At 39.9% G+C, this 20,164-nt stretch overlaps 2 protein-coding genes across 3 annotated transcripts in view; both read left to right on the forward strand.

Annotated features, from left to right (window-relative positions):
• Positions 1 to 585: 585 nt before the first annotated feature.
• LOC139940289 (protein Skeletor, isoforms B/C-like) lies at positions 586 to 11,827 on the forward strand. The gene is made up of 16 exons (XM_071936483.1): positions 586 to 628; positions 1,574 to 1,672; positions 2,164 to 2,307; positions 2,698 to 2,767; positions 3,205 to 3,322; positions 3,679 to 3,844; positions 4,538 to 4,607; positions 5,040 to 5,229; positions 5,911 to 6,150; positions 6,636 to 6,768; positions 7,471 to 7,584; positions 8,394 to 8,573; positions 9,203 to 9,396; positions 10,362 to 10,389; positions 10,601 to 10,767; positions 11,505 to 11,827. The coding sequence occupies exons 1-16, from the start codon at positions 586 to 588 to the stop codon at positions 11,616 to 11,618; spliced, it is 2,070 nt and encodes a 689-aa protein (XP_071792584.1). The 3' UTR covers positions 11,619 to 11,827.
• A 116-nt stretch (positions 11,828 to 11,943) lies between these two features.
• Positions 11,944 to 20,164, forward strand: part of LOC139940533 (protein Skeletor, isoforms B/C-like) — a 38,420-nt gene continuing 30,199 nt past the window's right edge. The window contains exon 1 of one of the 2 annotated variants that reach the window (XM_071936830.1): positions 11,944 to 12,138. The gene's annotated coding sequence lies outside the window, so the exon portion shown is untranslated. Of the gene's footprint in view, positions 12,139 to 15,916; positions 16,093 to 20,164 lie in introns of those variants that run through there. The other variant, XM_071936829.1, reaches the window with a different exon arrangement.

The raw sequence follows: 20,164 nt of genomic DNA on the forward strand, positions 1-20,164 counted from the left end.
AAATTGGGTGACATTTTTCTATAAATTTGTGCAAGTGTTACTTGATCGATGCTACACTGCGGTTCTGGAGCGGTACTGTATGGGGAAAGTTCAACACCTACGGCATATCATTGGATGATACTGGTAAGGTTGGCTGTCATTTTGTTAAACTAGGCTATTTTTCACGAAAGATGCCTGTAATACATATTTGTTTTAGTCTAACGCAATCAAGAAAGGACCTGTTAGGGTCAAAAGTCGAAACGTTCTATACTCTGCTAGGGTCGAAAATGTCAGTCCATTAACTTTTTTTGCACCCGTTCCATAACGGTCCTTTTGGTTCGTAAGCAGTATGCAAAGGCTGATTCCATTTTCTAAAACAAAACAAAAAACCTTTTGTATTCGTACGCATCGTGCACTTGAGCCTGGTGCACGACCAAACAATCAAGTTTTATTATCTTTTTTTTTTGCCAAGTAAGTTTTTATGGTAACAATTATTTTGAGCAATACCACTAGTTTTCAGTGGGAATGTATACAGGTTGAAGATACCAACACCTCTCTATTTATCGTTGTTTAATTCTGCAGGGTGTTTTGTAGCTTACTATGAAAATGGACTCGCAATCTTGGAGCGTCAAACTCCTACTTTTGTCAGGTACAGGTACTCTTCATTTATCTTCCATCTTGTACTGACTTTTCAATCATTTGCTTTATTTGGACCTATACGATTTTTAATTACTTGTTATCCATGGCTGTAATTGCTTCAAGTTTGATTGATTGGATATTGATCTCCTTGAAACTTCAACTAGTAAAGATGTTGTGACAATAGTAGCTTGAAAGCCAGCAGATTGGGATGAATGTATATATACTCTCCCCCACGCCAATGATGCACAAACACTTTGGAAAATCACTCAAAAGACAACATGTTCGTTTCAATGTCATATTATTTTTTTTTAACCAACAAATTAGTTCCATGTGAAATACTCAAGTCGACAAAAATAGTGTTTCAAGACACCGAGATTAAGAATCTTCATCAGTACGTTATGCAACAAAATCCGTTGAAAAAAGCATCAACTGGAAGATTAAACAACAATTATACATACACTAAAATGGGACCATCTACAATTTGAAGAATTTTTAGAGGTACATTTGATGGTGAGTTCATTTCTCACTATATTATAGAGTTTGGAAATGATTTTACCCTGTCTAAAATTCAATGGTGTACCTTTGTAGATCTTTGTTTCCCCATAGGTAGGCCTACGACTGGAAAGTCCTTCACCCTTTGTTGCAAGTCACCCCATTGTTGGCACTTTTATTAAATTGAAGAGCATGAACCGTAAATTCCTCTCAATCGTTAAGTGGTTTGCATCTTTTAATTCAACTCATTTTGATGTCTTCTGTTTGCCACTGAATTGAAAAGCCTTTTCGGAATTCGCATCAACACTTAAATAACTCACTTACATCTGACTTCGTTAATGCATCCACCCTTCGTTTGCGGTCACATCATCTGCATGGGTAGGGTTACGTAAAAAAAAATTAAATGCCATGTAAGGGAAACTGACTGAATAAGCTAACAAATGGTTTTATGATTTGAACAAAGATATATTGATTGGAGCGGGACCTGAACCAACGACCTCCGGATTAACGGAGCAAACTGGGCTATCCAGCCCTTATGTCGGCGGTCTCCCCATTGGTTGCCGTTAAAATTATTTTAATAGGCCTACTTATGTTGTAAATATACGCATTATTTTTAAATTGTATCAATTGTTCCTGCCAATAATTATTGCACCGGCTATTGGACACTGTTGGTATACACACACTAATTGTTACCATAAAAACTTACTTGGTAACGAGCAATGGAGAGCTGTTGATAGTATAAAACATTCTACGAAACGGCTCCCTTTGAAGTAACGTATAGTTTTCGAGAAAGAGGTAATTTTCACGCAAATAATAAAAGACTTCAGCTAAAGCCTTTTATTATGCATCTGAAATCACACAAAGTAATGCAACAAGGGTGTTTTTTCCTTCATTATTCTCTTACTAATTCGATGACCAATTGTACTGACAATTACCAAAAGTGTCCATGCCTTTTCATTTAGTATTCCTGCCGGTTTTGCACCAACTTAAAAAAACTACAAAAAATGTTCTCTCTAATAAGTATTCCACGTCGTATTTAATTGGATTTGACAGGGATTTTCTGCACAGCCGGTGCCAATTACGGCAAAGTGATCAGCCAGTTTGAGTTAACTTCGCACGGTGTGTCGGGAACAGTTTACGCGGCAAATAACGTGACAATCGTTATCAGCAATTTCACCTTCGACGGGTCATCTAGTGGTGAGTTTATCACCAAAATAATTTGATTGGCCTGTTAACGGGACCGGGAGATGGTGAAGGACTCACCTCACCCGTTTCGGTCAGTTTAGATGGGCATAGATAAATAATATAATTATAACATTTTGTTTGTGAAACATATTACAATCAGTGTTTTGTACAAATTATTTGTTGGGGCCTCTTTCATTCAACAAGCAATAAAATTCATGGCAATACAAAATAATTGTAAATACTACCCTAGTGATTTGTATTGTGATCACACTTTACTTAGCAAGTGCGATTGATTTGTAGTTAAAACCAATCTTAGCCCTTTGCGAAATAAGCCAACGCGTGATGGGTTACTTGCCGCTCTAAATATTGTAAATGAGTCTGGTTTAATAATTAATACAGAAGCAGTAATCTTGGTTGGAAAGACACAGGTACCCGCATCGGATGGCACCGAAGTTCCTATTGTTCGATTAGGGTAAGTCTTTTGGTTGATATCTCATTTGTATATAACGTGATTAATAGACTTTATTAGAGGTATTGGGACACGACGCCTTGGATCCGGCGAGTTTGTCTATGAAAAGCGTTTGAAAACTATAAAATGCATACATGGTTTAGAAAGAAGTTTTAAAAGTAGATCTATAACGATCCAATATGCCTCGAAATTGTAAGGGTTTCCTTATACGTCGTGAACTAACACGGCACGCCAATTGGTCAAACGTTACTCCACAAAATGGCCGAACGTAATAAGTTCGCAAAGTAAAAAGAAAATAATATGTTTTACTTAAAACAATATTTTTAACCATATTACGCATTTCATAACAAACGGTTTTAAAAGCTTTGCATAGACCAACTCGCCCGATCCAATGCAGCGTGTCTCTTTAATTCTGACACGCCCTTTTTTTGTATCAACAGGCGTGCCATGCCTGGGTTGGGAGACTACGATAACGACTTGCTTGTGCTGACTGTTCCCGGCTATGAACCTATCTCAGCATACAGGTATATCGCCGTGTGGAATCGACAAGATCAAGGGGTATGTTAGTATTGTTGGATTCCAAAGATGGTTCTTGTGCAAAAGTCAAGGACCCCAATCGCCTGAGCGAGTCTGGAACATTTTTAAAACTTCCGGGTCAGAATATTGACCCGGATCCTGGAATCTGCCCGGAAAGATCGACAAATTAATGAACAATTCAAAATAGTTAAAAGTGGGATTTTAGCTCGTCAGTATGACCAACTTCCGGGTCATGTTGCCTTATTTGCGAGTCGAACTGACCAACAATGGGTCAGACCCCTGTCGGACCAGGAACTGTTCAGGCCAATGGGAGTTTACACTGTGTTTAGATTGATTAGGTCCAATAATGATTGATCTCTGTCCATGTCCCCTTCAAGGAAAGCTTTGGAGTTGTGTCCATTCCAGAAAGTTTCGTCCCTCCGGCGCCGTATTCCTTGGGCGTCTTAACGGGCACAGCGCACGACTTTTACTCATCCAATGTCATCATCTTAGACGCCAAGACGGTCAGGTTTGTTGGTCTTACATACGATGGCCAAGGTCCGGGTGAGTACTGCTGTGGCAGGAAATTCTGTCCCCCGGAGATTCTGTCCCACATTCGGCGATGTAAAAACTTCTTCTGATAGCGCCACCTGAATCCTCCTCCCTCCTTCGTCCAGTTCATGTTTATTTCCTTTATGGGGGACTCAATCTCAGGCGGACAGCCCTGGAACACCGGTGTGGCAGGCCCTCCCCCCCCCCCCCCGCCCGCCCCTGGAGATTCTGCCCCCCCCCCCAAAAAAAAAAAAAATAAATAAATAAAAAATCGGCGACTCTGTATACAAACTTCTTCACATCTCCTCCTCCAGCCCATGTTAACTTTCCAGTTTGGGGACAGAATCTCTATATAGGGGAAAGATTTCCCTGGGGCATCGCATTCAATCAAAAGACGCTGTACATTAAATTTCATTGTAATGGAAGAAGCTCGTGAAATCTTTTTGTTGAACAAATCGCCTCTCTGCATAAATATTTAACTTTGGAAAAAAGTGAATGGTTCTCTTCTCCACAGTTTGGAAACGGTTATATCCTTGGTTTATGAGGGGTAATTCTAATCAGTTTTGTTCAACTTGGGGTTATATACGCAATTATATAAAGGTATGTAAGATGGGAGAGGTTTGGGAACCTAAAGTGAGGATGTTAAGTTGGTAAAAATAATGAATGCGTTGATATTTCATCCTTTTCATCCTTTTCTAACTACAGCGACTTTCTTCTGGGCGGGAAATACCACAGTCCCTGATGAGAACGGAACGAGATTGATTTGGAAAGACACGTAAGGTCATTGTTTTATCCAAAACAAGTTCATAATTTGTTTTCGTATACGAAGCTGCAGCTATAAAGGCACTGCAGCCGATTTCACGAAACGCAAGGATTAATCCCATCTCGAGTTAGGTTTAATGCGTCATAACTTCTCAGGATACCTTCGGTAAAAAATGGTCAAAGACCTGTATTCTCACTTGGTGTATCTCAAAATTGTGCATAAAATAACAACCTGTGAAAATTTGTTGGTCATCGAAGTTGCAAAAGAGTATAAAAAAAGAGGAAAAAAAACCTATTTTATTTGAGGTGGGAATTTCTCCCCTCAAATAATAAAAAACTCTTTCTCAAAAACTACGTTACTTCAGAGGGAACCGTTTATCATAGCTCTCCATTGCTCGTTACCAAGTAGGTTTGTATGCAATTATTTGGGTTTTTTTTTCACTAGAGCGAGCCAGCAGGTTGAACGTTCCTTCCAGCTGGAACTTATTGACGTCACTCTCCCAGTCGGTATGACAGTCACAAACATTACATACATCGGTATGTGGTGCGAGAAAGCCGTCATGAGCTTCGGTCACATCTCGATTCCCGAAGACATCGCTTCCAAGAATGTCCCACCAGCTACTGAAATGATTAGGGTAGGAGAACATTCACCATCATTCCCATGCTATTGTCATCCTTTGTTGAATGATACAGCCCTCCCTCCTCTAACTTATTTGTCATTATTTTGTCTGTCACTCGGTCTACATGTTGCCGGTGTCCCGGGAATTCCGTCCGCCGGGGATACTGCCCCACATAATGGGAAACTATAGGTGCGTTCGATTAGCTTCCCCGGGTCGACCCCGGTGTGTGGCGTTTTTTTTTTCCAGGACGAACGTGTGCAGATAATTACCCACGTCCCACGTCCTGGAAACAAAAACCGCCACACACCGGGGTCGACCCGGGGAAGCTACACGAACGCACCCTATTACCTTAGTCCATAACACCCGTTTCAGACACGAGAGTCGTGCCGAACCAATTTTTACATTATGTGCATGAAAAGTTCGACGTCAGTGCTTTAGGAGCGACTGGACGCGCTAGAAGTCGAAAGCACGACTGTTGCAGTCGTTCGGAAAGACTCTGGAGCGCCTTGGTTTCAGACGTCGATCATGTCATGAGCCAAAGCTAATGTAAATCTTGTATTTTAAGTTAGCCTCTCTGAAACCCAAATTTAATTGGGTCGACCCAGAGTGCTCCGTTTCTATATTTGATTCGACGGGTATTAGATTGTCAGGAATCATGGTTGGTCTTTATACTTTTTATTTCTATCTCCCCCAAAGGTTTACGACAATTGTGAAGTTCTCTCAATGGACGAGATGCAAGTTCGCTGGTCGGTCAAGGGGGGTGTCATCGACGTGGAACTCAGCGGCAAGATTGCCCCGGGTAGCTTCATGGGGTTCGGATTGAGTGGTAGCTCCTCTCCGTCACGCCTGACTAACTCTGACGTCACTGTGACGTGGATGGAGAGCCGGACACGGCCGATGGTGGTTGACTATTACTATCAACAGAGTCAGCTACAGGTAAAGATCGCCCCAAACGAATAAAAACTGTCAATATTGGGGGCAGAAATACGAATCTATTGCTGTATTTTAAACAAAACAAAACGTTTTTTTATAAATAAATTCAAGTAGATCTCAAAGTTTATTTCGGTAGATGAATTTTCTTTTAATCATTAGTGACATAGGCATGTTATGCGTTTTAATCATCGTTGCTGCTTGGTCTAAGGCCACAATAAATGACACTGGTTTTCAAACTGTTGTTTGTAAAACGGATATGTTTGTAAAACGGAAACTGTTGTTTGTAAAACCAAACGAAATGCGTAATGTGCATTCATAGGACATAATTTTTATAAAACTGCGGATGCAAATACCAATGTTGTCAGCGTGCTTTTAAACAGGTGCAGCACGAACAAGGTGATTTCACCAAATAAATTTGTAGGTAATTGATTTATTGTTCTATTCACAAAAAGTATTTTTTTGTTATTCTGTGTTATTCTCTCTCGCAGTGTTCCGAGGGTTTTGGTGTGTGCCCGGACACCGTGGTCAAACCGACCTCGGGTACCGACGATAGCGTCTTGATCGCCCACTCCACTGTGGGGGGCGTCGCCAGAATCTCGTACTCCCGCTATCTAAGCACTGGTAAACGCTGTCCGTTTTCCTTACAGTAATGAACCTCATTCTCATGGTTGATATTTTCTTTTAATTAATTATTTTAAAGGCAATGGACATTATGGGTAATTACTCTAAATAATTGTTAACGTGAAACCGTACTTGGTATTGAGCAATGGAGAGCTGTTCGTAGTATAAATCATTGTGCCTTAGCTTTTGAGGAAGAGGTAATTTCTCACTCAAAATAATAAAAGGCTTCAGCCGAAGCCTTTTAGTATGCACCTGAAAGCACATAAAGTAATGCAACAAGGGTGTTTTTTGATTCATTATTTTGTTGCAACTTCGATGACCAATCGGTTCCAAATTTTCACAAGTTTGTTATTTTATTATTTGATGCATTTGTATGTTGGGATACACCAAGTGAGAATACTGGTCGTTTACATTTACCAAACGTGTCCATTGCCTGCAATTTTTTTGAAGTTGAGTGAATTTTTAAGAGTTCACAACATACGCCTTGATACGTGGTGCAAAATCAGTCCCAAAACATTGTTTGAAAATTAGTCATCTTTGTCACTTGTTAATAATTTTTTTTATTAAGGTGACTCAATTGATCATTCTGACCAAGAGTTCAAATACGCCCGTGATAAAGAAGTATACTTAGCTAGCTATGAATAATTGCCCAAAACTTTTGTTGAACTTATCTTTGTCATTTGTTAATTTTATTGTTTAAAGGTGATTCAATTGATGCTGTGATTCCGACCAACACGGCTGTGTTCATCGTGTGGGTTGTAGGCCCGGTGCGGGAAGGGACTGTCCTTTTCAACAGAGATCAAGCCAAAATGTCGTGTAAATATCCACCAATTATAATCATGTTCAATAAATATTAAAGTTCGGTTATAGCAAGTTTTCTATATAAATTTTTATATCTAGGCCATATTGGTTGTGATGCCAAGTGGCCAAGTTTGTGGTGGACATCAAACATACTGGCGTAAATAGTCATGGCAAAATTAACAACTTGTGCCACAAGTCTTGAATAATTATCTATACCGATGCCAATATTCATGACAATGCCTGCAGCATGCAGTACTTGCATGGATTACGGTAGGCACCTGTTGCTGCAAAACAATTATCTTATGCACGCCTCGCAGCCTCGTTTGGTTTGCGACTTTGTATAATTTTGATCATGAATATCGAGGTAAATATTCATGACTTTGGCTACAAGTTGTGAATTATTTTTCTCGTCAGTATTATGATTTTGGTGGTTGTCCCATATTCGCATATTGACGTCCCTTTATAGGGCCACCATACTCGGGACACAATCAGGCCCTTGTTTTGCTCCTTGTCTTGGCCTTGGTGCCCCTTCAAAAGTTGTCAAAGGGAAAGACTGTTATATTGTTCAATAAAAGTGCCCTTTGTGAAATTAGAATGGCCTTGCCCTCTCAAAGATGCAAATTCCAGGCATGCACAAGTTTTTAACTTTGTCCTAAATAATATTGTCTTTAATTTTGTTATTTTGCATGACTTCAGGCACAAACCGTGATTTTTATTGTGGGAGTTTTCGGGGTGCGGTGGTGGGTGGGGTTTTGTAGGAACTGTTCAAAGCTCAAAACCCATTGAATGAAAGTTCTGTTATATGAATCTGTCATTATATATAGCCTCAATGCAAATCAATTTTGGACGTCCAGCCCGCGATGCTTGTCCAGCTTTTCTCCTTCCAACGGATAACAGTGCGAACGTGCAACCAGCCTGGTCAACATTAACGATCAGCGGGACGCAGCAGCTACGGGTCGATATCGGGCCTTCCGGAGGCTCCAGAGGGTACCTAAGAATCACCGGTGAGAAACCTTCACTTAGAGATGTTAAAATTCTTATACAGAACATTCTATCTTCTGTGAAAAAAAACCAATTGAGGTTATAAGCATGTAATTTAAAATGATAACTTTTGTTGTTTCTAACATAATGAAAGCGTATTGCCGCCACACGAATAAAAATAACCTCTCTTGTCGTGTACGTACACGATAAAATTGGACTTATCGTGTACGTACACGATAACTTATTTTGAAGTACGTTTATGATAACATCATTGAGTGAGGTGGACTTTAAAACCATTGCAGCCCTGACAACAGTTTGGTCAAAGACCAGTATTCGTAATTAGGTCTAGTAAAGCAGTGAAAACACCCTGAAATGATTTTACTTGTTTCAAACATTGGACTCACAACATCAAAAGTAGGCTAGGCTGTTTACCTCATTACCAGAGTTAATGCAAACCCTTAATGTAAATTCTAAGAATTGCAATAGGCATAGTAAGGACTTATCTATATAACAATGTGTTTGAAATAAAACCACTTCACTCAGAAAATCTGAGACAAATTGCAGTTATAATTATCGCAATTTTAACAAAACTCGAGTCTGTTATAGTTCAATAATATTGTGTCCCTTTTATTTTGCAACAAACAATCTAAAGGTCAACCTGCTTGGAAAGACTCTTTTTACGTCGATGGTCTCCTGGTGCCCGTCATCAAGATGAAGCGAAACACAAAGTACATCATTAATGTGTTCACTGGTAATGACCCAACCGACCCAATCAACTATAATCCCCTGTACCTAACCAGCAGCCCAACGGGCGGGTTCGATCAACTGTCACACGATGAGAGAAAGGTTTGTTTGTTTGTTTGTTTGTTTGTTTTATTTCCATTCATACAATCATACATCAGATAAATAATTAATAATGGTCGATATAAAATGTATCATCCATTGAAGAACAATACAAATGGGGATGACTGACCTTCTGTAACGGAGGCTTGTGAGGGACGACACTGTTGACGTAAATATTGACGTCATATTATTTCACTTGGTACCTATAAGTATCAATTCTCACCAGCAACCCTATTTAAAAGGTCAATGGAAACGTGTAAGTCTCGTGCGTTTTCGATTTTTGGGACCCATTAAAACATGCATGATGAGCTTGTTGGTTTCGTTCACGTGAGCAGTGTATGATAGGAGACTAAAGTTGTCCCAATGTTCAAGTTGGCCGCCATTGGCTGCCATTGGCCACCATCGTTAATGAAACGTGCATTCTTGCAATTAATTACCTGAGAGTTGTCCGCGAGGGCGTATACACACATGCACCTGTGCATTGTTTTTCATCAAAGATGGCGGTCAATGACGTCATGAGCAATCCATCTGTAGGCGAGAGAATAATGGCAAATGTTGTGAAAGGGAAATGGACTTTTGATGTCATACCGTCTTGTCCCAAAACTGTTCCGGAAGATGTTTCCGTCAAAGAACTATACTAAATGTTCAGACTCGCACTAAGACTTTGTACGGATGTTCTTCATGCATCCACCAAATAATTATCACATCAAAACTGCTACTAAAATTGTATATGGTATTTCAGTCCTACATTTACCTGTGTTTATTTTTTGCCTGTATTGTTGTATCATAAAGCGCATCGAGACGTTTGTGTTTTATAGTTTTATTATGCCTCTGAAGAAGGTCCGGTTTCGATCGAAAGCTAAGGCCATCTACCCTACTCATCACCCCCAAAAACTAGTTAAGTTACTGTTCCTTTACAATTAATGATCATTTTCTTTTAATATTTTTTGGGTTGGGTTTTCTTGCAGAATGAAGTTATTTACGCCGATAAACAAGGTGAGTATTGGAACAGATGAATGTTGGTCATTGCGTCTAAAACATAATATCAATTATTTTACACTATTTCAATGACTGGTAGTGCCATCTTATTTGTAAGTCTACCTCGTAAGTATTTTGGGTGTTAACCGTAGCCTTTAACAGCTAGTATTTCCAATTAATGATGGCCTGTTTTATTTCCACGGTGCCAACTTTTGTTCTTCATTTTTAGCTGGACCACTATGTCAATACATTGATGATGATGGCAGTGTTGCGTATAACTTCAATAGCTTCGAGGAGTATAAGACGCACCTGAGGCATACATGTTCTGACTCGGTGATCGGTGGGCGATTGGTGTGGACTCCGGACAGTTCCACACCAGACACTGTTTACTATCAGGTGAGGAAGCCCCCCCCCCCCCTCCCCACTCCACTGGGCACAATTTCATAGAGCTGTTAAGCACAAAAATTTGCTTAGCATGACATTTCTTCGTACTTGATGGAAACAGGATTACAAACAAAACTTCCATTGATTGGACATTGCTTTTTACTGGTATTCAGCTGATGTTTGCTCATCCTGAAAATCACGTAGACATTTGGTGGTAATCCAGTTTTTATCGAGGCATCAATTTCATGCTAAGCAAATTGTTGTGCCTAGCACCTATGAAATTGGGCACAGGTCAACCCATCCCAATGACCTATTGACCCCTTGAACTGACGTTAAGCCCAGATTATGTTAGCCTTGATTTCAAGTCTGAGATCACGGTTTACTTATTCCTCTGCATCAGCCACGAAAAACGCCGTCACGGATGAGCTATATCACGCGCCCCAACTGGGAAAGGCTTATGACGGAGACTATACAGTACAGGGGTGATATTTCAGGCAGTAGTAATGTATTGGCTATCGAGTAGACTAGAAAAGCCTGAATCGCAGACTTGGAACCAAGTCTGTAAACGCACCCACCCGGATCGATTGTTGAAGCGCATAATTATAGCTTCAGACACGGGCAAAATGGCACGACACCGTCTTCCACCTAGCGTTCCAAAGTCTCCCATTGATCGGTGTATTTTGTTTATTATAGATATTAATGAAAATAAAATAAATGTTTTCTGTTTCTTGCTTTTTATCCTCATGCAGTCCTATACACATTTTGGACTGGGGTTCAAGATAGAGCTGAGTTCATCTGCCACAGATTTAACCATGTCTGTTAACATGGTTACCGTTGTATTCGTCGCCATGTTGGATTATTAATAAATCACCTCTGTATAAGTTATTACTATTTGCTCTTAAATAATAATAATGTAGCGGAAATGCATGTGACGGACATGTGACTGTTTAGGGTAGTCCATGTGGTTGCATGTGTTTGCTGTGTGGCTGGGCGACCGATGCAAGTAGGCGGAGCCTAGTGCTTGCAGTGACTCAGGCTGGCTTTGTACGCGTGCGCAGTGACTTGGGCTGGCATGGTGTGCGTGCGCGGTGATCAGGTTAGCGGGGTGCGCGTGCGCAGTTAGGACCAAGGACCTCATGTGTGAAGAGGCAAGGCACCGGGGGTTAGCGGGGAGTGCATCACTAGTCAGTGTGTTTAGTGAAGTGACGCAAGCAAGACGTGTGTTTAGTATAGTCTTCCCGTTGTGTAGTGAGACCAGCGTTTGTCGGGAGTACGTGTACTGGGGATTGTCTTTGGAGTAGGGTCAGTGACAATTTAGGGTTTAGTCTGTAATAGTTTTAAAGAGTTGTTGGCGGTGCTGTCGACGTTGGACGATAGACGAGTGTAAGTTTGATTTGATTGCAATTATCGGAGATATCTTGTATCCTTGCATTTTATTTGATAGGTCAGAAGTCTTATACCAAGTTCATTCTTGCATTTGTATGTGATAGGCCAGGGGTCTTATACGTGTTTATTTTGTATTCTTATATGATAGGCCGGGGGGTCTACGGAATTGTTATTGCATAAGTTGTTGAGTATTTCTAGGTGTATTTTCATGCAATTGTGTTATTGTGACACACTAGTCGAGTGTAACGTTTCCAGTCACAAATGCTTTGGCTTGTGACAAGGTAAAGAACACCTTCTAGCAGTGTAAGAATTAAGTTAGGCTGTGATTGTGGTTATGTGACACGCTAGTTGAGTGTATAGTTTCCGGTCGCAAATGCTTTGGCTTGTGACCAGGTAAAGAACACCTTCTGGTAGTGTAGGAATTAAGCTGGGTTTTCGTGGTTTTTGTGCTGCACTGGGAACGTGTAGAGGCACACTGTAAAAGCTTTTGGCTTGCAGTAAGTGTGAACACAGTTCGGGAAGTGTGGTTTGGTGTGGTTTTCTTTCGGGTAGTTGTTGTTTTCTGGTATTGGTGGTTGTGCCCGATATTTAGTGCTCCGCAGTTGCACAAATATAAGGGTTTTCAGATATATAAAGTAAAAGTAAAAGCGAGGGTTACATGATTACAAAGTAAGTGTCATCGGGTTACAAAGTAGGTGTCATCAGGTTACAAAGTAGGCGTCATCAGGTTACATGGTTACTTTGGGTCTATCAAAAGGGTTACTTTGAGTTACTTTTGATAAAGCAAGGGGGTTACTTTGAATTACTTTTGATAAAGCAAAGGGGTTACTGGAATTACTTTCGATAAAGCAAAAGGGTTACTTAGAGCTACTTTCGATTAAGCAAAGGGGTTACTTTGAATTACTTTCGTTAAAGCAAAGGGGTTACTTTGAATTACTTTTGATAAAGCAAAGGGGTTACTTTGAATTACTTTCGATAAAGCGAAAGGGTTACTTAGAGTGGCTTTGGGTCTAGCAAAGGGTTACTTTGAGTTACTTGGGATATAGCAGAGGGTTACTTGTGGTTAGAGCAAGGGTATGTGTATTCATAGGGTATGCAGTAGTATTAATTTAATGCGTTGTTGAGATGTATATTCATTGACCCTGAGAGAAAGGTGTTTAATAAACGAATCCCTGCCCAATTATGTATATGATTTGATTGAATATTGATTGTGCAATAAAGGATCTAGTGATCAGTTTTACCGACAGCCAATTTGTCAATGTTTCTCTGCTTACGTGTAACTTGTGTTTGTGTACCTAACATAATTAGACTGATCATTACGCAATCGGCGGTATATTTCCTCCAAAACGGACCTCGTCTCACAGCCTTTAGACCCCTCGATGGTCTTTAAGCCTAGAGAATAGTTAGGCCAAGGATCCAATTGTAATTTGCCTGTAATAGTTTGCAATTGCCCGCCACAATAATAAACTACAGCATTTATAAGGCGCACTTTACTGAAAAGGAGAAACATTCAAAGGCGCCGGTCAAGTTTTGTCAAGATGTTGGAAAGCAAGCAAGAATAAGTGTGTTTTGAGTTTCTGCTGGAAGAGAGTGATGTTGTGTATTTGTCTGAGTTAATCCGGAAGTGAGTTCCAGAGTCTTGGTGCTATGTTGGAGGAAGCCCTGTCCCCATAACTGACCAGTCGAGTTCGGGGAACATGGAGCGTATTTCTGATAGATCTTAGACCTGGTCTAGTTGTACGGGGTGTCAAGAGATCGTGTATGTAGGGTGGAGCTGAACCATGTACATTGTTTTGCCAAAGTGTAACTAAACCTCGCTTTGGTTTAAGATTGTTTTAAGGCTTCAGAATATAGCAGTACGGCTTAGAGTTTCCTTACCTTTTTGGAGTCGTTTAAAAGAGAAATCACAAGTCCAACAAGATTTTAGAGCTTCACACATTAATACAAATAGTGAGCGCAGTTGGTATTCCCACAAATAAAAATAAAGTGAATAATAGAATTATAGAGTGAATAATAATTGTGATCAACTCAACCCATGGTGCATTTTAAGTGAAAATTGTGATCCAATATTGCGATCCGTGGGTAGAATTTTTTTGATGAGATTTAGGTCTCAAACATTCAACCGGGCTAAGTAAATAATTATGCAAATAATTGTCAGCAAATAAAATGGATTTGGGTCCAAGGGGCTGAGAGAATTCTAAATAATTTGTCGAGAACTTTTGAAAAGTAAAGCTACAGCAAATTGGTTAGTGAGTTTGTTCGATGTGTAAATTTTTTTTAACGATAGTGTAAATAGTGCCCTCTATTGTTCAAAACTGACGTTTGTTTGATGACATAATAAAGTTATTGGTTTTGAGTAGGCCTACGTATGTATCACCATGGTTATTGTAGCCAACGTACAACCATTTGTATTTTTGATTATGAATAATTGGCAGTGCTTCACCACAGAGTAAACTTACACCATTCATACAGCGCCCTACAAAATTAAAGGCAGTGGACGCTATTGGGAATTACTCAAAATAATTATTGACCAAAAACCTTACTTGGTGAAGAGTAATGGGGAGAGGGTCGGTATAAAACATTGTGAGATACAGCTCCCTCTGAAGTGCCATAGTTTTAGAGAAAGACGTAATTTTCCGAGAATTTGATTTCGAGACCTCAGATTTAGAACTTGAGGTCTCGAAATCAACCATCTAAACATACACAACTTCGTGTGACACTCAATGTACTTTTGTTGCTGCCACAATCACAGAAGTGTAGAAGTACTTCTACTATAGAACATCATGCCTTCCTCTAGCCCTGGCGGCCTTACACTTTCGTATTGTACTACAGTGTATCTGTGCACAGAGGAAGAGTCCTATATAGGGCCAGCCTTCCTCAAGTGACACACCCAAAATTCTCAAATTGTTTGTACATGATTTCTTTGCAAACATTTCCCCTCCTTTAATCTCTTCAATAATCTGTCACAAAACTTCTCCAACCATGCACCCCCTGGTACGAGCTGCCTGAGAAAATGTACGGAGCTTTAGGAGCGCCAAACAAATTATCTAGATTACTAGATAATTTCTAAACGGTCAGCTAAACCGATTTAAAGACACTGGACACTATTGGTAATTGTCAAAGAATAGTCTTCTTACTTGGTGTATCTCAACATATGCATAAAATAACAAACCTGTAAAAATTTGAGCCCATTTGGTCGTCGAAGTTTCTCGAAAACTACGTCACTTCGGAGGGAGGGACCTTTCCCCCTCGTCACCAATTAACTAGGTTTCATGCTATTAATTATTTTGAGTAATTACCAATAGTGTCCACTGTCTTTAAAAAAGAAATTATTTATATAATTCTGTGATTTCAGTTAGTAGTATTAGCAGGATAAATACTAACGGGTTGAATTATTTTATAAAACAATAACAAACGAACTCTGTATGTTAAATGGTTTGGCACTGCTAAAGCTCCATACATAAACACCACCGGCCGTCCGACCGTCCCGTACGCATTGCTTTTGTTTTCATCTTTAGACCATTTCATTTTTTTCAAAGGGGTAAAATCTACCATATCTCATACAATGAGATTTTCCCCAAAAATAGTTCTCCATTTACATCCTATAAGTAATCTTAAAAATGCAAATCAAGGAATTCAATTTTGTTTGAAAGCTATATGCGGGCTTAATTTTGTAGTAATTTGATTTGTTGTCAGTGATATATCTGGCATTTTTACCCGCATGGAAAATGAGATGGACTGGCCAGTGAGAGTAGTATCATACACATGATTGGCCGTGGGGCTGAGAGGTAGGTCGAGCCGGTAGAGACTACCGACTACCACACCAGCATATGCCAGCTCATATAAAAGCAGGTTGTTTTTATTTGGGTGTAGTTCGCTATTTTATTACTGAGCTGTCATTCACGTGCTAGGAGTCGTAGTGTACATCAACATCTAGAGCAAACGTCAGCGGTGAGTATTTATTACTAATTACCGTAGCGTCATACGTTATCGACCCTCATATGTTTTCGAATCCCAACTTTGATTCCCGTTTACCGCGAGTTTGTGCAAGCTGCACCGGTGACAGAAGCTATGCAGTTTACTCACGGTCTGTATTTTCATCAGGCTTAATCATGCTGGGAATAAAGTTCCCTGTCGTTGGTTATTCTCAAACATTTATAAAATGATTGATTTTTGGTGCAAATCACTAGTGCATTATTATGCCAACATTCAAATGAGTCAAAGAAACATCATCCAACCTCGAAAGTTCAAAACAAAATTACTATCAGCTAGATTGAGTTTCAATCTGCTTTAGTCACTAGATGGATCACGTAAGGTAGTTACTATTTGGGATTCTATGGTGTGCCAATATGGGGAAAAATTAAAATATTGTAAGTGAAAATGACAAAAAAGGTTTTTTGATTAACTGCACACTAATAAATTCCGATAAGCGTAATAAATATTACATTAAAGAGAAAATATCATAGATTGGTTTCTCATCTTCTGAAACCAAACATTATTGGTCTGAAATGGGAGAAAACGGATTGTTATGAAGTGTGAGTGCATCAAGGGGGGGTGGGGTGTTTTACTTTCATGCCTTATGATATCTCTGGATTCTAATATAGTAGCCATAATGCCTTAGGACAAAAATGTCATAGTAGATGTTAAAGGAACACGTTGCCTTGGATCGGTCGAGTTGGTCTTTGAAAAGCGTTTGTAACCGTTTTTTATAAAATACATATAGGTAGAAAGATGTTGTAAAAGTAGAATACAATGATCCACACAAACATGCCTCGAAATTGCGTGGTTTTCCTTTTACCTCGTCTACTAACACGTCGGCCATTTATGGGGGTCAAAATTTTGACCCCCATAAATGGCCGACCATGTTAGTTCGCACAGTAGAAGGAAAACCACGCAATTTCGAGGCAAACTTGTGTGGATCATTGTATTCTACTTTTAAAACATCTTTCCAACCATATGCATTTTATAAAAAACGGTTACAAACGCTTTTGTTTTGACCAACTCGTCCGATCCAAGGCAACGTGTTCCTTTAAATTTGCATCAGGGATAAAGAATATTAATTTTGGTTTTTACCCATACACCGATGTGTGTTAGCACTGTATACTCAGTACTTTCCCAGGGGTGGATTTCACAAAGAGTTAGGACTAGTCTTATCTCGAGTTAGGACGAGTTACTAGTCCTAACTTAGGACTAGCTGTACGTTTTTGATATCTCTTAGGACTGGTCCTAAATTAGGACCAGTCCTAACTCTTTGTGAAATTGACCCCAGGACTCGGGAAAGTACTGAGTATACAGTGCTAACACACATCGGACAAAAATGTCATTAAATTTGTTAAGTAGTAATTGAATAATATTTTTCATTTATTTTGCACGCCTTAGGCCCCTACTAGCTTTTGAATATTCAATAAAATACCAACCAATGAAAGGTGTGAAAACATGACGTTGCTCCAATGTCGTGCATGCATAAGCACTGTTAATGGCGGACTGTCTCTCGCAACGTAAAACCAAAACTTTAAAAATGTCAACACACCATGAAGTGTAAGTGTTATTGTTCAAAAATTGGATAGACGATTTGAAAAAAAACCATTCAGTTTTTGATTGTGAACAATTTTCCTGTTATCCTACTGAAAAGACATGACACCAGGATAATAGGCTTGAAGACCTAGATAGAATTACATGGAGGCAATGGCCTATGTTGCCTACACTTCGTACCCTGGACACTTCGTACTTCTTGGGGAGTTGGGGAGCCTTATACTTATAGTTTTGTAGAAGTAGACACTTCGTACGTTTTCAAGGTACGAAGTGACTTTGGACACTTCGTACCTTGGACACTTCCTCCAAGGTTGTTCGTACCTTCTTACAAGACACTTCGTACCTTCTCACGAGTCACAAGACACTTGCTTCCTACCTTCGTACTTATTCAGGATTTCTGCATCATTTATGATTATTTTGTGCTTTGTGATCGGATGATTATGAAATATCCAAACCAAACCAAAACTAAATCAAACCAATTGTTACTATTTTGTTGGGACCAAGGGCAAGGCTTTCAAGGAGACATTTTGACGATTGCGTGATTGTTTGACTTTGAAATATTTGTAAAAAATATTGGCGGAAGATGTTGTCCTTGGCGGTAATTAACTGAATACAAAATATTAATTTCACATTAAAAATGACATTGACATATTCAAACAAAAATAACAATTCATTAAGTATTATTACGTTTTATCTCAACGAACATTAAATTATTGAGGAATCCACATTTTAATGAAGGTACGAAGTGACTCAGCTGATGGTCACTTCGTACCCCGCCCAAGGTACGAAGTGACTAATTTGGTTACGGTACGAAGTGTCCCGAAGGTCCGAAGTGTCCAGGGTACGAAGTGACAAAGGTACGAAGTGGCTGACATCCTCTAAGAGGTTTGTTCCATTACGGGAGACGCCTGACGAAAGAGAGTCGAACTGTTCCGTACTTGAATTGAAGACCTAGAAGTATACATGGAGGCAATGGCCTATGTTGCCTACTCCTATTAATTATTTCTGCTACAGTAATACGGAAGACGAGTGGAACTCACTACTTTTTATAGTTGCGCTAACGCATGGAGAGCCACAACCCTCCTGCCGACACGCCGTCGGGTTTTGTTATCGCAGCCATACTTTTCCTGAAAATTAATTGGCTTTAAAAATGGCCTTCCTGAGAATAGATGGGTACATAAATATTCTATTCTATTTCTAATTAGTAATTACGATATTTTAAAATTAAATATAGTTTTACTTCTAGGCCTACCTTCTACTACTACCTAGCAGAAATATTAAATTGGGTTACTCAGTCACAGAATGGGTTTCGGAAGAAGAGAAGAATGATTCCAACCTTCCATGGTTTCAAATACACTTACAGCATCCCTATAGTTGCGATAACGTGGGGAGGAGGGTTACATTATCGCAACTACAGCATCCTACATTTCATAATATGAAACATCGTGGTTGAGTTTTGGAGAGAAAAAAAATGGGTCACCGGTTACCATGGTGACAGCGCATGAGTGACTGACAGTGACAGTGCAATGACGGGATTAAACAAATTTGTTTTTCTACAGCAGGGTCACAATAAATTTGACCTTGGGTGTTGATTCAATGATTAGGAATGGTACTAACTAGGCCTTTCTATTTCAGCCAACTGCCAAAGGTTCTTGGGGGGTTGTGTGGCCGAGTGAATAAGATCACTGAACTTGCGCTCTGGTGTTTCTGTTCAGCAGCGTGTGGGTTCGAGTTCGTGACACTTGTGTCCCTGTGGGCAAGACACTTGACTGTAATTGCTTCTCTCCACCTGGTGGTAATTAAATGGGTACCTTTGAGGGGTATCGTGGCCGAGTGGATAAGATCACCCCGAACTCGAGCTCTGGTGTTTCTGTTCAGCTGAATGTGGGTTCGAATCCCAGCTTGAGTTCCGGTCGTGACACTCATGTGTCCCTGGACAAGACACTTGACTATTTGCTTCTCTCCACCCGATAGTAAATGGGTACCTTTAAGAGGTGTCGTGGCCGAGTGGATAAGATCTCAGCAAGGTTGTAGCTAGGGCAAATTGGATGCCGGCTAATTTTGTCGAGAGCATGGTCGAGAGGGTGGGTGTACATGTAGGGGCAGCGTAGCGCCTCACAACCCGGTGGGATCAACAGGGGCAGCGTCTTTGGAAGCTGAAGATTTTTAGGTTTTGTTTAAGCTTTGATGGATTCCCCAGGCTCTCTCTTGCCTATTTGTGCCTTGACATAGCCATTGTCAAAGGAAAAAACATGTCCAGGGAGCCATAGAAAATAAATACTTATTAAGTTTTAAAGTAAAATGTTAGGGTAAAATAAATAAAATTAATATTCTGTTTACGATTTAAATCCCATCTCAAAATAGGGTAGGTAGACTACTAGGCAGAATTTGTGAGTGTTGAATTTATCAATTGAAAAGCTTGCAGTTGCATATATTAATCAGAAGGCAATGCAGAGTGGAGAGACAAGTTCAGAAACACAGGATGACGGGA

Source organism: Asterias amurensis, chromosome 8, assembly GCF_032118995.1.
Source record: "Asterias amurensis chromosome 8, ASM3211899v1".
NCBI lineage: Eukaryota > Metazoa > Echinodermata > Asteroidea > Forcipulatida > Asteriidae > Asterias > Asterias amurensis.

Excerpts from the sequence above, each read along its gene's own strand:
- LOC139940289 (XM_071936483.1), top strand. The coding sequence starts at position 586 with ATGGACTCGCAATCTTGGAGCGTCAAACTCCTACTTTTGTCAG. Across the intron at positions 6,769-7,470 it reads CTCCCGCTATCTAAGCACTG|GTGATTCAATTGATGCTGTG; the intron begins GTAAACGCTGTC and ends TATTGTTTAAAG. Across the intron at positions 9,397-10,361 it reads TGTCACACGATGAGAGAAAG|AATGAAGTTATTTACGCCGA; the intron begins GTTTGTTTGTTT and ends GTTTTCTTGCAG.